General features: G+C 42.2%; 1 protein-coding gene across 1 annotated transcript in view; it reads right to left on the bottom strand.

Moving 5' to 3' along the window:
• DNAH8 (dynein axonemal heavy chain 8) overlaps nucleotides 1–17,377 on the bottom strand; it is a 548,480-nt gene that overhangs the window by 219,180 nt on the left and 311,923 nt on the right. Inside the window, exons 44-48 of the mRNA XM_074989796.1 lie at nucleotides 16,270–16,448; nucleotides 8,071–8,258; nucleotides 6,491–6,577; nucleotides 6,214–6,321; nucleotides 4,385–4,519 (exon numbers count right to left, since the gene is read on the bottom strand). Of these exons, the coding sequence (XP_074845897.1) occupies nucleotides 4,385–4,519; nucleotides 6,214–6,321; nucleotides 6,491–6,577; nucleotides 8,071–8,258; nucleotides 16,270–16,448 (697 nt within the window). The remainder of the gene's footprint in view (nucleotides 1–4,384; nucleotides 4,520–6,213; nucleotides 6,322–6,490; nucleotides 6,578–8,070; nucleotides 8,259–16,269; nucleotides 16,449–17,377) is intronic.

Raw genomic sequence — 17,377 nt, 5'->3', positions numbered from 1 at the left:
TTTCTTCACTTCCTTAGGTGGGCATTACAGTTTGAGGAAAGCTTGGTAAAGGTCTTGTACATGTTTGTCTCTGTCTAGTGCCTGGCTGTATACAATGGATTATGTAGTATGTCCTGGACGGAAGATGGAGGTGTGTAGAAAGAAATCTCTGAGCTGCAATTCATTTGCAAATTTGACTCCATCAACCAAGGATTAAACAGAGACTGGGAGTGGCTGGCCCCTTATAAAAGCAGCTTCTCTGCTCTGGATATTTACACCTCCACATTAGAATCTGACAATGGGCCACATCCCCCCGACTCTTCTGACTTGTTTTCTCCTCCCTTGATGCATACTACTGATAATGGACCATTTCCACCCTGACTGATTAGACCTTGTCAGCTCTGGCCCTCCCTTCTTCCTGGGACCCCCCCTGTTTAAATACTCCTCTGAACCCTGCCCCCCCCACACACACTCATGCATCTGATGAAGCTGGTCTTTGCCCATGAAAGCTTATGCTCCAAAATATCTTAGTCTATAAGATGACACAGGACTGCTTGTTGTTCTCAAAGATACAGACTAACGTGGCTACCTCTCTAAACTTGTTCAATAACCAAAGTTCTTTGAGATGAGTGTTCCTGTGGGTGCTCCATTACAGAGGTTGGTGCAACCTTATGCCTTCACCTGGGGAGTCTTACACCAGAGCAGTGCCCCTACAAATTGCACATGTGCAATACCTACCTCACTGAAATACTGAAGTATAGCATGCACGACCTGGACTCCTCAGTTGTTACTCTATTCAGAGCTTGGTTTAAGTTCTAAAGCAGAGAGTAGGAGGGTGGGTAGTAGAGCACCCACAGGTGCACTTGTCTTGAAGACTAAATGAAGCATCTGGCTGCCTGCCAGGGGCTAACTCTGATGATGTCTGGCCTGTGAGCTACTTTTGCCCATCTCCCCTGCAACAGAGAGACTGTCTGAAATCTTTTTTGCCTTTCAAATTTGTCTAGTCTACTGAGATTGAGGATGGGTCACCAGTCCCAGTAACGGGAGTAAATCTCTTTTCATTTTTGTTGCATGGGAACCCAACTCCACAGTCTCCAATTAGGGAAGATGTTCTATCTCTCAGAATAACAGCAGTACATGAGAAGGGTCCCTGAAAAGGGACAAGATGGGAGGAGTGCAGGGAATGGAGAAGTAAGGGATAGTATAGCCCAAGTGGATGATTTCTAGAGCCCATTGCATAGTGGTTATAGTTGCCAACTCAGTGTAAAAGAAGTATAAATGATCTCCAAAGAGCTGAATGGCAGTACCAAATGTTGTAACTGGTGGGAGATCTTTGAGAGCCTCAACCAAAGATTCAAATTTAAATTTGTATTTGTATTAGTAGAGGCAGGAGACTAAGACACCATTGCTAGGGATTGATGTTGTGGCTGTGTACTTTGTCTGTTGTTGTTGTTGTTGTGCTGTTTCTATGGTCACTGTTGAGGATAAAAAGGGTATCTAGGGTTCTCGTATGGTTGATACCAACACCGCCTTTTCCTGGTAGCTGTATTATGGATGCCAAGGGAGAAGAATGTGTTTCACAAATCTTTCATAGTGTGAAAGACCTAGTTAGTCTTAGATGAAAAAAAACTTCTCTCCACTGAACAGGTCTTCCACTGTATTTTGTAGCTCATGAGGAAATGTGGAAGACGTAAGCCATAATGCCCTTCACAGGACAATAGCCACAGCAGTACATCTGTCTGTAGCATCATTGATTCAGTGAAGTTTGGAGTGCCAAGTGGGTAAGAGTTAGGCCTTCAGAGACTAATGATATGAACCTTTGTATCTGTTGCCTCCTGAATGTCATTGATAAAATCCATGAACTTAGCATAGTTCTCATGGTCATACTTGGCTGGTAGGGCCAAATAATTATATATCCTGAACTGAAGAATGGAGAAAGCATAAATTTTTTCTCAAAAAAGTCTACTTTCTTGCTCTCTTGTCTTCAGGGGTGTGTCTGAAATGTTTCTTACCTCTTTGGTGAGCCACCTTTACTACAAGCAAATTATGAGCTGGATCTAATACACAACAATGGCACTTAAATGGATCCCTTAAATGGCACTTAATATTTACAATCAGCCCTTATGCAGGTAGGCAGGATTGTGGCTGGTATTTAGCAAACAGTTTTCACTGGATCCATGATAGTAATATTGATGGGTAACACAATCTTTGAAGAGGAGGAACTTTGTAAGATGTCTATTACTTGTGCTGAGTTTCAGAAATCTCCTCAAGGGTGATCTTAAGTCTACTGCCCATTCTTTTAAACAGATCCTGGAACTGACAAAAATCATCTCCTGGGGACATTATAGCCTTGTCAGGAGAAGAAAATGAATTGGCAGGTACAGATGTGTCTGGAGCAGCATCTAAAGGTTCCTGTGTCATTGGGTCATCCTGAATGTCTTCCTCTGCCATGTGTATGTGTAGAGTGATTTAGCTAGGTCCTTGCCAGGGCCAGTGTCTGCTATAATGTCTTTTGTAAGAACCCCAAGGACTTCATGAAGCCTAGTGGCCTGGATAGGGTATGTACTTGTGTGTGTACAGGGTGGGGGTTGTCATCCAAGAGTATGTCTCAGTCATAGGATGATTGAGACCTGGGTTGTACACAGTCATCAAGTGTGTTGTGATTGAGAAGACTGGTGAGGGGAGAATGCACCTTCAGCCTCATCATCACCACCACCACTGGAAAACTGTGATGGAATCAGATATAGATACTAGTGAGGTACTGATGGCATTGGGGAAACACTGGTACCAAAGAGAGGAGATTGTGGGGTGGATGTAACAGTCGAATCACTGTGGTGCAGAAAGGGATGCAACATTGATTGTATAGGTGTTGGGAGGTATAACTTTATCTATGCCGATAGCACCATGAACTACATAGAAGTCATTATTGCTGAATTAAGGAAAATAACATACTTTCATATACAGCAGGTGAGTGTTTTGTTTATACCTCAAGCATTATAAATATTGTTTTCAGATCAGATAATCAAATTCTGCTTATTGAGATACATGCCAGTCTGAATTTTAAAAACAAAATTTGGAAGTGTTTGAGATTTTTTAAAAAAGCTTGTAAAGACTACAGGCTATAGTTACAGCAGAGAGTTTTGTCAACAAAACCTCCATGTATTTATACACAAAATGGGTTTTGTTGACAGTGTGTTGACAAAACTCAGCACTTTCTCCAGCGACATTCTTCCTCAAAACTTTGGGGCATAACACCTGCATCGACAGATTTCTGTCAATAAAACAGCTGTGTAAATGCCCCCAGACGGCCTCTCTCAACAGACAGGGCCTCCACAACAACGGGCAGCCCTGTCTTCTGTGCTTCCAGGTTCCTGTTTTGTCAAGACAGCAGCCAGGCAGTCTGGCTGCTCTGTCCACAGAGTGGATTAATCTCCTGATTTGCTTATGTGTGTGGCCACACTCTGCCAAGAGAAGTTTTGTTGGGAAATCTCTTCCAACAGTGACTTTGACTGACAGAGTACTGTAGAGTAACTGTAGCCATAAAGTGTGAAAAACATCTAGGACAAGGGTGTCCAACCTTTTTTCGTGGAGGGACACATGGAAATTTTTTACGTTTCAGGGGCTGAACATAAAATAGCCCCAAACCACCCACCACCCCCAGCCTTAACCCCCCCAGCCTCTAACTGCCCCCCCCAAACATCACAACAGAGGCAACTCCCTGCCATGCTGAAAAAGTAGGATTCAGTTTAATTGGTTTAATAGCCAGATCCCTCCTGCTGGTTGTTAAACTAATCAAATTGAGTTCTACTCCAGAGTTTCTCAAACTTTTTTCCAAAGTACCTTTTTTCCAAAAAAAAAAAAAAAATTGTAAGTACCCCAGTAACCACTATTTTCAGACATGCAAAATCCCCAATGCTACCTCCCCTCTCCAGAGCCAGGCAGCCCCAGCCTTCCATTTAACCCAATCCTCACTCCCCCAGAGCCAGGCACCCCCAGCCCTTGCTTTAAACAAATCTCCCTACCGCTACCCCAGAGCCAGGCACCCTCAGCACAAACTGAATGTTACAACTTACAGCCACAGCAGGAGCCATGCAAGCCGAGGCCCATGCAAACAGTGCCAGACAGAGCCAGGGCCCACGGCAGGAGCCGTGCCAGCAGGAGCAGCTTTCCACGTGAACTATACTGGCAGGAGATGCGCCAGCTGGAGCAGTGCCCTGTGTGAGCCACACTGGCAGGAGCCGCTCCAGATGGACCATGCCAGAAAAATGGCAGCACTGCCAGCAGCCAGGGCCAAATGAAAAGGCTCCATGGACTGGACTCCAGCTCGTGGACCACAGGTTGGACACCCCGATCTAGAACATTCACTACTGAACCTTATACTATGAAATATTAAATGGATTCTCACCAGTTTAGAGAGGTTCATATCCCTTAGACCTCTCATAACAGTGCTCAACTCACTGTCATCTGGTCTTGCCCTCTTTTGAGCTCCAAGAGTCCTTAAAACTGAAAGGATATTCCTCAGACCAAAGTCATAATGAACCTAAAAAAGGGGGAAAAATAGAAGAGCTTACATACTGATAATTGGAAGTCTCCAGATTTATTTCCTCAGTAGATTTAAACAAAGTTGTATGCTAAGCCATGCAGGCTTGGACCTATTAAAATTAGTGAAATGAGTATTATCTGACTCGACATTTGTGAAAATGAAGAATGAGTCCATTTAAATAATTTTAAAAAGAGAATTAGGCCTGAAGGCAGGGTGTACTGAAACATGAAAGTATGTATCTTGGAGGTCAAGGGCTAAGAATCAGTCCCGCTCTTCCAATGCTGGGATACTACTGGAGTGGGTAAACATCTTGAAGTGTGGCAGGTTGACGAACTTATTTAAATTGCAGAGGTTAAGGATTGGTTGTTTACTGCCAGATTTCTTCTGGATCAGTACACGGCGGTAGTACAAACCCTATTCTTTCCCAGAAGATGGGATAGAACAAGTTTATTGCTCCCAGATGCAGAAGATGATTAATTTCTCCCCATTGAATGGAAACATGAGAGGGGCCCCTGAAGTGGGACAGGGAGAGAAAGTGGTGGGATAGGATGAAGAGGAAGGGGATGGAGTATCCTTCCTTGACTATCTCTAGAACCAAAATGGGAAAAAACGGGGATAGGGCTGTGGGGCAGGGGCCATTGGCTACAATGGGGGCTGGGTGGGCTCTAGTGGGTACAAAAGGGGTGGGACTTCGGGAGAAAGGGGCAGGCTGTGGGGGCTTGCCTCCCAATCCAGCCATTTACTCACTACTCGTGGTCCTCAAAGAGGCATTTTATGCCATTCACTGGGTGGGATATATGTTAAGCAACTGAGATCACTTAGGGGATGATGTAGCTAATACTGAATCACACTTCAGTGCAGGGGACTGAACTAAATAATCCATTGAGGTTCCTTCCTGGCCTATAATGACAGTCATGGTTTGAATTCCATGTTTGCGTAAAACAAATTGATAGAATCTGTGACCTTCATGAAATGCTGTTTTTGGAGCACATGCTTATGCTCCAAACATTATGTTATTCTATAAGGCGCCACAGGATTTCACATCGTTTTTGTAGATACATACTAACATGGCTATGCCTCTGATTTTTTGGAGATGGCTTTCTTTTGAGAATACATTGTTGAAATGCTTTTGAATGTAGAACACTAACCCTACTCCATATCATATGAAGCAGAGCTAATTTCAACACATGCTGAGTAAGCATACAGATTTCAGGGTATGTAGAAGATTTGCCCTTTAAACCAGAAGTACTAGATGACCCCAAATGCAGAAGAATTGGTGCTCCACTATAATACTTGTTTCGTGCCTACCATCTGGGGTCCAATCTACCTAAGGCATTTAGGTGCTTCTGCAATATATGTTAACCTAAAAAGTAAGAATTTCTCATTGATTCATGCACAACACCAAATCCATGCATGTGTATCAGTGCAGGAAACTTAAGAAGGCCAAAGAACTAACATTATGACAAACTATAATTTATAAACTATTACAAAATATGTATAAATCTGTTAAAGGAAGTGAAAGATAAGATTGTTGTTTGTTCAAGTGTACTGTACAGTTTAAAATACATTTTTGTTTGAAATATATTTTAACTTTAAAAGAAACATAACACTGATATTCCAAAAGAGATGCGCAAAGATCAAAACCAAAAGGAAAAATCGTACTGCAAATACTGTAAAACAAGGAAACACACCTGCTTAGTGAGCTGCTCCTCGCAAAGTTTGTAAAGAACAAAAAATTTTTGAGCTAAGACCACGTTATCAATAAACCCACAGCTTGCAAGTTTAACTCTCATAATTATCTGAAATATAACACAGAATTAATTCCATTAATTTTTCTGAAAAATTGGAATGAAAGGGAGAAAAGGAAAATGGACTAATTATATTTTCAGATATGCACATTTTAAAAAGCATGTAGGTCAATAAACCTGAAGTATTTGGTTTCTCTTTAGTTAAGTAATTAGTTGTTACCTGTCTATCTGGCACCATCATGGACACAGTTCTAAACTGAATTTTTAGATTTTCTGGTAGCTCCTGACGTCCAGCATACCCAGGATTCTACAAATGATAACATAATGCTGTATAATATTTTATCTTATAGTAGTTTAGAATATTTTAGTGTTTAGAACAGTTATTTACAGAACGTGAATTATGACAAATATTTAAGGATTTATTCTTATGCAGATTACTGTAGATTATCATAAGTGAGAACAGAATCAGTCCTTTGTTCACTGTTTAATAATTAAATATTGCAAGAGAAATTTTGATAAGTAGCTACAAATGTAACAGCATTGCTATAGTCATGGTTGAAAATACAATTTCATTCTAAACCAATTTTCAGATGCGTCCAATTTTATGAAATAAAACTTACATTGGGCCAAAAGTTTCCTTTATTAGTCTCATTCAAAACAGAATATTTAGTTAAGTTTAATAAAAACACAGTCCAATATCTGAGTGCTTTTTTTTTCTAATGTAATAAAATGTTTATTTTTCCATTGGGATAATTGAAAAATGGCCATTTAAGTTGCCAAAAACAGAAGTGTTTTCACTTGTTTAGAGAAATTTAATTTTCAAAAACAGAAGCTGAAAGCATTAGAAACTTACATGTTTCTGTTTATTTTTCTGCTTTCCAGAAGGTACAGTACTAAATTGTGGTGCTATAACTATGCTCAATCAAGCAACACATTCATCTAAATTAGAGCTGTGCAACTATTTAAAAATCACATTTAGCCACAAGATTAAAATAGGTATGATTAATTGTCATTTTAATTGCACCATTAAGCAATAATCAAATGCCAACTGAAATTTACTGTATTTAGTCTTTTTTTTTACATCTTCAAATATATTGTTTTCAATTGCAACACAGAATACAAAGCATGCAGTGCTTACTTTATGCTATTGTTATTACAAATATTTGCACTGTAAAAAAAATAAAAAGAAATTGTATTTTTCAATTCACTGCATATAAATACCACATGGGGCACGGCATACAGCTTATGTAGAGTGAGCTCCGGCGTCAATACTGAAATCTGTGTAGCTTGTGACAGAGACTAATGGCTAATATTGATGTACAGCAACTGGAGTTTTTATGAGTGTTTGAATGATCTAATGCAGACCTTATACTACCCTTGACTGAGGAGGAAGGGGGCAAACTCTGCCGTTTTTATTGGCGAGACCTGTGCTTATGATTTAGAAGAAGTATTCTCTATCCTACCACTAACAGTCAGTGATGAGGACTTAACAACAGGAGCATCCCAGGGCATGTTTCATGCAACCAATAGTCCAGGAGCTGGCTGCAGGGCATTTCAGGATGAAGTCTGCTCCGATATGAGTGTATCCAGTATCTTTCAGCTTTGTTTTGAAGAAACAAAAAAAAACAAATTTCCAGAGTATGGTGGTGAGTTATTGCACTTATTTGCAAAATGATTACTAAGTAGATACCACAATGTAATTAACATGAATTGTTTCCAAGTTACTATGCTAGTAATTTTTGTAATTTATCTCCTCTTATGAAGGATTAACAAACTACACTCTTCCATTTATATAGTTACCATTGTAAGAAAAATTCCAAACTCTGGATTTAAATCTACACAATCTCCATCAGAAAAAATAAACTGTTTTTTCCTTTCTTTCCTTGCTGTTAAAATGATATAAATTTGTTGCGCTGCAACTGATAAAACAGGTAATTCAATTCTGTTAAATTCATCAAAGCATCCCCAGGAACCAGACTGTGCAAGACCTACAATGGGAAAAAAGAAAATTTGGCTGATGACAGGGTTCCTGGAAATGATTCCCCAGATAAGCCTAAGCTGCAAATCTCTTCCTCTAAATATAGAAGGCAGTTCAATATACAAAAAATTTAACAGAGAAACACAATCAGAATAAATTTTTTAAAATTCTTCAGGGAATCACCAAGTCTTGGATACAGGTTTTCCTACAGGAGGACCCATAACTCTCTATGAAGATTACACTCAGGGTGTGTTTACACTTACATTCCTCTTTTGAAAAAGGTATGTAAATGCGAGGAATTGAAAAGGCAAATAAGATATAAGTTTGCATAGTTGGCACCTCATTTGCATATTCTAATTTCAAAAGAGCTTCTTTCGAAAGAAGAAAGCCAGTGTAGACACTGCTCTTTCGAAAGTAAACCCCATCTTCGAAAGAATCCTTCTTCCCATTAAAGAAGGGAAGAAGGATTCTTTCAAAGATGGGTTTACTTTCGAAAGAGCAGCATCTACACTGGCTTTCTTCTTTAGAAAGAAGGTCTTTTGAAATTGGAATATGCAAATGAGGTGCCAAATTTATACCTCGTTTGCATTTTCAATTCACCTCATTTGCATATCTCTTTCGAAAAAGGAATGAAAGTGTAGACACACCCTCAGTGTAAAAAATAATACAGATATTGGTTCTTTAAATCTGCCTTATGTTTCTGAGTCTTCAGAAAGCACCTGTGTCATACTGTTAAGCTTTCCTCTGCAGCCATGAGTTCTAGAAATGTACTTTTTAAAAAAAATAATTAAGCTAAGATTCTTATCTTATCACTTGTTTCCAATAGCTGGTGCATTAAATAGAACACAAGCACAAGACTCATGATGAGGGCCCTACCAATGTCATGGTCATGAAAAACATGTCACCAAATACAACATTAGCCCTGCCCTCTGAAATCTGAACTTCCCAAAATCAGCTGGGCTGAAAGGGACAGGTCTTCTTCCCCTGCTAGGCTGTTACTGAAGAAAGATCAGACCCACCTTCACCGGTGGTGCAGAAGCTAGGTCACTTCTGTGCCCCAGAGCTCACCTTCAGGTTCCTGTGTATCAGGGGACACCCAGGCTAGTGGCTGCTGTTGCCAGTAGTGACTAGTGGGGAGGGACACAAGGGGTCACTGGCCACATGACTGCATCCCATGTGACTCCTCCCCATGCTATCCCTAGTCTGTGAAAGGAGTCACTGAACCTCCTCACTTCTTCCTGCCCCCATCCCACTTCACCCTGATCCTACTCCAACCCAGGATCCAGCTCTTTTTGCCTCTGCCTTCTCTTTTCACAAAACCCCTCCCGAGTGACACAGCCAATGGGACTAGCAGAGACCTCACACTGGCAGCAAGGGTTGCCCCCCTCCATATTTACAGGCTCTGCTCCCCCAACTCCCAGCCATGATGTTGTTCTTCTCACCACTGGTGAGCGCAGGGGCAGTTTCATCCCTTCCCCAAGTGACAAAGCTGGAAAGCAGATCAGGCTGTGTCCATGTCACTCCACTTCCTGCCACTGTTGCCAGTAAGTATGGGGAGAGGCAGGGAATGACACCTTCTGCTGGCAATAAGCTGCTTGCTAATCCCCAAGGCTTGTTCGATGAACCATCTTCCAGCTGCTGGATCATTGCCCATCTCATGGCACTTGTGGGGGGAGGGTTGTATGACTCTTTTTGTTCCCTTGTGTTATTTTTGCCTTCTGCTACAAGCAGGTTCCACCATGACCCCAGGCTGCTGCTCCCCTCCCCTCCACACTGCAGCTCCTGCCACCCCCACAACTCCCACCCTTATCCAGATTGGGGTGCTCCTCCCCTTGTGGCTCATGAGCTGGTTTAGGATGCCTGAGCTCTGGGGCTGTTGCTGCCTTCCCCTCCACCCTTGGCTCTTACCTGAGCTCAGGACTCCAGCTCTGTGATTGTTGTCACTGCCATCCATCACCCTTGCAATTCCTGCCAGGGTTCTAGGCACTTGAGGTCCTGGGCTTCTGTTCCCTTCCCAACTCCTCGGCTGATCTATGGGATTGCTACTGTTGCTCCCCTGCCCTCCACACACCTCTTGCCCTGCTATGATTCCTGCCCAGGCTCTGGGTTCCCAGGCTCTAGGCTGCTGCCTCGTCCCAGCAGCCTCTGCCAGAGCTGTGGGATGCCTAGGCTCCAGTTGGAGTTCAGAGACCTGGGCTGCTGGCTACCACAGCTAAGACTGGGGGCCTCCACCTCATGAGGCTCCTGCCTGGGTTCAGGGGGATGCCCTGGGGCTTTCACCCACTCACAGCTCCTGCCTGGACTGCAGGCTTTCACCCAATTTTCTCCTCCATGGCTTCAGCTGGGGTTTGGGATGCCTCGGCTCAGGACTTCTGCTCACCCAGCCCTTAGCTCCTGCTGGACTTAGAGCTTCAGCCCTCATGGCTCCTGCTAGAACTCAGGGCACCTGAACTCAGAACTTCAGCTTCCACAGAGCCTGCTGGGGCCGAGGGCTTCCATGCCATGACTACTGCCTGGACTGAGACACCCATTTTTCAAGTTGTCCAGAGCCTTTGGGCACAAACCCCTTGGAACCATGCATTAATCCACAACTTGCTCTGAGTCTGACTAGCAGTTAGGATCCCATGTTTGGGGCCCTCCCAGCAGAAAACTATGCAGCTCTGCAGGCAGCCCAGAAGTGAGTACGGCAATCCTGCAACCCCACATAGGACCACATACAATCCCCTTTGGATAGAGGTTCCACAGTTACAACACTGTGAAATTCCAAATGTAAACACCTGAGATCAAGAAACAGACCAATTTTAAGATCCTGTGGCTGTGAAATTGATCAGAGTGAACTGAGAATTTTATAGGACCCAACTCATGATAAAACTTAGAATAAAGAAGTGGAAGGCATAATCAGGATTACAGATGTGCAATCTACCTTTCTAAAATAATCCAGGCACACTTTCTTTATCTTTCTTCTGATCAGAATTTCAGAAACCTTTTTACAGATATATGGCTTCCCTCCTCCTTAGTATCTACTACTATTCCTATTCTCCTACTTTCTCTTTTTGTAAGCACAGATACCAAATTTCAGACTTTCACCATGAAAAACAAATAGATTTGTAAAGGCAATATTTTAAACTGCATGCTGCCTATTTATGGGTTCTATGTGGCTGCCTACCACTGCACTATGAAAGTACCTTCCTTATTAAATTAATACCTGCAGTGAAATTCCTAGTAAATTTGCTGGAGTCTGATTTTTTTTTCTTTTGGAGGAAAAATCTCAAATTTGGCTATGGCACTTTATCTTTTACCTTATTTTATTTTATTTTTGGTTTATCAGTTATTTTCAGGTGTTGGATACATGATTGTGTCTATGTTGTGAATGGTGTTTCTTCCTTTTGGCAGTGTTTGGGTAGATGGGGGTATCAATGCTGTCCAAGTCATTCATGCTACAGTAGAAAGGGTGTTTGGAAAAGGAAAGTTTTTCAGTTTTTCTTAAAGTTGCCAAGGCTTCACAGTTACCTAATCAGTGGAAATTTGTTCCACACCCAGATCCTCTCAAAAAAAAAATGCTCTCTCTCCAGCTCTTGCTTGATTCCTCATGGGTTTTCCTATTGTACTTGTCTAAAAAGATCATTAATTTTTCTTTTTGATAGTCATGATGTTCCAAAAAGGCAGTACCTCAACATTTTTTATTAAACTACAAGACTCTGACCAGAATCTTAAATATGAAGCATTTAGAGCATTCAATTCAAGATTATTGTAGGCATGGCTAGAAGCACTACCTAGTATTAATGTTGCTGACGCTACAAAGACCCAGTTGTCAGTTGCTTACAACTTAACCACACCTTAACTGTTTGAGCTGAAATTTTCCAGACTGGGTGCTTGCCTCGTTGAATGTTTCCAAAGATTGCAGCCATATCCAAGAATAAAGTTAAAAGGAAAAGAAATGATTACTCATCTTGTACATAAGTGCTCTTCTTTTAGATATGATACATATGTTCATTACTCTGTACGTTAGCCGGGGAAACAAACAGCAAGAATTAGAGGTCCTGGAACAGTCAAAGAGGTATGGGGTGATAGGAATAACAGAGACTTAGGATGACTCATTTAAATTGAGCACTGTCATGGAAGGGTATAAATTGTTCAGGAAGGACAGACAGGGCAGAAAAGGAGGAGGAGCTGTATGCGAGAGAGCAATATGGTTGCTCAGAGCTCCAGTATATGGAGGGAGAAAAGCCAGTTGAGAATCTTTGGGTTAAGCTTAGAGGTGGAACCAACAGAGGTCATGCTGTCGTTGGTGTCTGCTATAGACCACCAGATCAGGTAGATGAGGAAGACAAGCATTTCTTCAGACAACTAAGAAATTTCCAAATCACAGGCTCTGGTTCTCATGGGAGAGACTTTAATCACCCAGACAATCCAGGAAGTTTTTGGAGAATGTTGGAGATAACCTCCTGGTACAAGCGCTGAAGGAAATGGCCAGGGGCTGTGCATTGCTTGACCTGCTGCTCACAAACAGGGAAGCACTAGTAGGAGAAACAGAAGTGGGTGGCAACCTGGGCTGCAGCGATCATGAAATGGTAGATTTCACGATGCAGACAAAAGGAAGAAAGGTGAGCAGTAAAATACAGACCCTTGATTTCAGAAGAGCAGACTTCATCTCCCTGTGAGAACTGATGGGCAGGATTCCCTGGTAAACTAATATGAACGGGAAAGGAGTTCAGGAAAACTGTCAGTATTTTAAAGCAGTCTTATTGAAGGCACAGGAACAAACCATCCTGATGAGCAGTAAGGGAAGCAAATATGGTATGCAACCAGTTTGGCTTACCAGGAAAATCCTTGGTGAGCTGAAACTCAAAAAGGATGTGTATAAGAAGTGGAAACTTGGACAGATGACTAAGGAGGAGTATAAATATATTGTTGAAGAATGCTGGGAAGTAACCAAGAAAGCAAAAGCACAATTGGAACTGCAATTAGCCAGGAAGATGAAGGGCTAAAGGAAGGGTTTCTACAAGCATGTTAACAATGAAAGAGTTATCAGGGAGGGTATGGGGCTGTTACTGGATGAGGGAAGTAACCTGCTGACAGATGATGTAGGAAAGGTTGAAGAATTCAATGCCTCAGTCTTCATGGACAAGGTCAGCTCCCAGACTATGGCACTAGGCAATTCAGTATGGGAGGGAGGCGGGCATCCCTCAATAAGGAAAGAACAGGTGAAGAGCTATTTAGAAAATGTAGACACACAAATCCATGAGTCTGGATTTAATGCATCCAAGGATACTGAGAGAATTGGCATATGTCATTGCAGAGCCTTTGGCTATTATCTTTAACAACTCGTGGAGACTGGGAGAGGTCCTGGATGATTAGGAACAGGCAAATGTAGCACCCATCTTTAAAGATAAAGGAAGACAATCCAGGGAACTATAGACTGGTCAGTCTTACCTCAGTCCCTGGAAAAATCATGGAGGGGATCCTCAAGGAATCTATTTTGAAGCACTTAAAGAGAGAAAGCGATCAATGGTAGTCAATGTGGATTCACCAAGGGCAAGTCATGCCTCACCAATCTGATTAACTTCTATGATAAGGTAACTGGCTCTGTGGACATGGGAAGTCAGTGGATGTGATATACCTTGACTTTAGCAAAGTTTTGATACAGGTGTCCCACAGTATTCTTGCCCATAAGTTAAGGAAGTATAGATTGGATACATGGACTGTAAGATGGATAGAAAGCTGGCTAAATGGTCAGGCCCAAAGAGTAGTGGTCAATGGCTTAATATCTGGATGGTGGTCGGTTTCAAGCGGATTGCCACAAGGCTCAGTTCTGGGGCTGGTGTTATTCAACATCTTTATTAATGACCTGGATGAGGGACTGGATTGCGCCCTCAGCAAGTCTGCAGATGACACAGAACTAGGGGGAGAGGTAGGTACGTTTGAGGATAGAGAGAGAATCCAGAGGGACCTGGATAAATTGGAGGACTGGGCCAAAAGAAATCTGATGCGGTTCAATAAAGGAGAAGTGTAGAGCCCTGCACATGGGACAGAAGAATCCCAAGCTTTGTTACAGGCTAGGGACTGACTGGCTCAGCAGCAGGACAATGGAAAGGGACCTAGGTGTTATGGTGGATGAAAAGCTGGATATGAGTAAACAGTGTGCCCTTGTACCTAAGAAGGCTAACAGCATACTAGGGTGCATTAGGAGGAGCATTTCGAGCAGATCGAGAGAAGTAGTTATTCCCCTCTATTTGGCGCTGGTGAGGCCACATCTTGAATATTGTGTCCAGTTTTGGGCCCCAGTGTAAAAAGGATGTGGCTTTTCTGGAGCAGGTTAAGCGGAGGGCAACAAAAATGATTAAGGACCTGGAGCACAAGACCTATGAGGATATGCTGAGGGATATGGGCTTGTATAGTTTACAGAAGAGAAGACTTAGAGGTGATTTAATAGCAGCCTTCAACTTCCTGAAAGGGGAGCTCTAAAGAGCAGGGTAAGAAACTGTTCTCTGTGGTGTTGGATGGCAGAACAAGGAGTAATGGTCTGAAGTTGAAGAGGGAGAGCTGTAGGTTAGATATTAGGAAAAACTACTTCACCAGGAGGGTGGTGAAGCATTTGAATGCATTGCCTAGAGAGGTGGTGGACTCTCCATACCTCGAGGTTTTTAAGTCTCGGCTGGACAAGGTCCTGTCTGGGATGACTTAGTGGGGGGTTGATCCCGCTTGAAGCAGGGGGCTGGACTAGATGACCTCCTGAGGTACCTTCCAGCCCTATGATTCTGTGTGATTCTGCGATTCTGTGAAACTCTTCCACTGCTCCCAGGGCCAGGAGTGATTGTGCCTCCTGGAGGACAAGTTGTTCATGAGAGAGACTTGGGCCTCTTGGAGGCATCCACCAGAGAGTGGGACCAGAGCCATGCCAGAGGCTTCATGGATTGCTGGTGCTGGGACAACTTGTTCAGCGCAAAGCACAGAGTGGAAGGCAGCCTGCTACGCACTGAGGAGCCAGGTGCAGAGCCTTGATATGGAGTTTGAAGTGCCAACTCTGTGAAGAGCTGACAGATCCAAAAATCATACTTCTTATGAGTCTGGGGGCTGAACCCCCTGCAGATCTGGCATCTGCCTGAGGCGCTTTTCCCAAACACACAATGAAGGCGGGAGTCATGGCGAGGGAGGTCACACATCAACATAGACTTCAAGTAAAAGCTGCACTGCCTGAATCCCTAGGACACTTTCATGCCCCAATCTCCAGAGGGGGCACAGGAAAAGATGGGAAACCCTTCTCTACTCACTAACTGCCTAACACTAACTAATTAGAAAACAATGGCTATTCTAAATAACTATTTAAAACTACTTATACAGTGGAGAACGAGGAAGACCTAGCACAGCAACAAGTACTCAGCCACAATTCCAATAGCTAAACAAGCCACAAGAAGGAACTGAGGAGTGATTTCTCAACTTTACAGGGACTGATAGCTGAGCCCAGAGAGGTCAATTTTGCCGTGTCTTCAAGAGATGCGCAAAATTGAACTCTAGAAGACTGACTGCCAGCCCGTCATCTTCCTGTAAGTATATACAAGCCCTGTGGGATTAGGCCCCTCAAGGGAGTTAGGCTGCTGAATGCCTGAATCCCCTGGGTTTGTGAATCACTCCAGGATTTAGGCAGGAGATTGGGTTTGGATGCCCACAGTGAGACTGCAATACCTATGTTCAGAGCCAGTCACAAGTTAGTTGTGAACTTCTACTGCAAAAACCACAGGCACTGAGCAAACAGGAGTTTTGTGCACTGCAGCGGCCCCCAAACTGCAATTTAGGGCTGTACACTGAAAAGAAATTAGGAGCCTAATAACTTAGAAGCCTAACCCTCATTTTCAAAAGTGATTTAGGAACTTAGAGCAAGTTAGAAGACTCCCAAGTGCCTAAGTCACTGTTGAAAATGCAGTTAAGTGCTTGTGACAATTTTATCCTATTTTATTGTTATAATTTAACATGAAAGAAATTTGCACTTAGTTTCTCAATACATACAATATTGAAAAACTTACCTTTGAAAATCCTACCCAAGCCTCTGAAGTCCATTTGATCAGAACAATTAAATACTACTACATATTTTCCTAAAGCCTTTCCCATGTCTTTTGTAGTTTCTGTTTTACCAGTTCCAGCTGGTCCTGCTGGAGCTCCTCCCATGTTCATTCCCAAAGCCTGAGCTAAGGTTATATAGCATCTGTAAATGATAAGTGAGAAATAAGATCTGCATGCGTATGATAAAGCAATAAGCATGGACTATAACCCTCAATTGAATTGTATCTTACTTGGAATCAATCCCAGTAACGGTAGCACTAACTACAGGATGAGACTTGAGTGAGAGTGGCAATATATAGCCTTTAAATATCAATGTCATAAATCAATTTAAACCTGATTCACCTACTGTCTACAGGTATTACATAATGATACAATATACACCATCTAAAAAAGAGGCAATTATTAGCCCACATAAAGTATTATAAATTATCACAGCTGATAGTTTTTGAAGAGCAGATTCTGCCACGCTTGCTCTTGTTTAGCAGTACCTCCTATGTATTTAGTACCATTAAGCTTGATTGACTTGAACTCTCCCCATAGAGAAAAGAAAACGGAATAAAGAACCACCTCCAAAGCAGGTAGGTGAGAACTGGAAAGTAAAAATGAACTCTAGGGTTAAGACAAAGAAAATATAAATCATTTGAACAACTAAGGGCTAAAAGTAGCTTACAGGTCAGTTAGTCCTTGAGCCTTTACAGTACCATTGAGGTGAACAAATTCTCATCTTTAAAATGTTCATGCATACATATTACATAAACGTGTGATGGACATTTCTGCATTCTTAAGTGTGGAAATAGCCCTGTTTCCATGAAAACAGTAGTAAGCAGGGCACTGGGTGAATAATGGGTAAAGGTAATATTTTTGACTAAGAAGGAATACATGTTCACACAATTTGGGGTTATTACTTTTTTACATTACAGCAATGAATGCTATGAAAAATTGTCTCATTTGCATAACGATTAACATGGCAACTACCAACTACTTAATAATGGAGGTCATGCTTGACATGAAAAATGATTTGATTCTATATGGATTTCTCAACTTAAAATCAATTTTTGGTAGCTTTTGTAT

Source organism: Carettochelys insculpta, chromosome 3 (assembly GCF_033958435.1).
Source record: "Carettochelys insculpta isolate YL-2023 chromosome 3, ASM3395843v1, whole genome shotgun sequence".
Lineage (NCBI taxonomy): Eukaryota > Metazoa > Chordata > Testudines > Carettochelyidae > Carettochelys > Carettochelys insculpta.
Note: the sequence above shows the minus strand (reverse complement) of the source record. Positions and strands in the feature narration are given on the sequence as shown.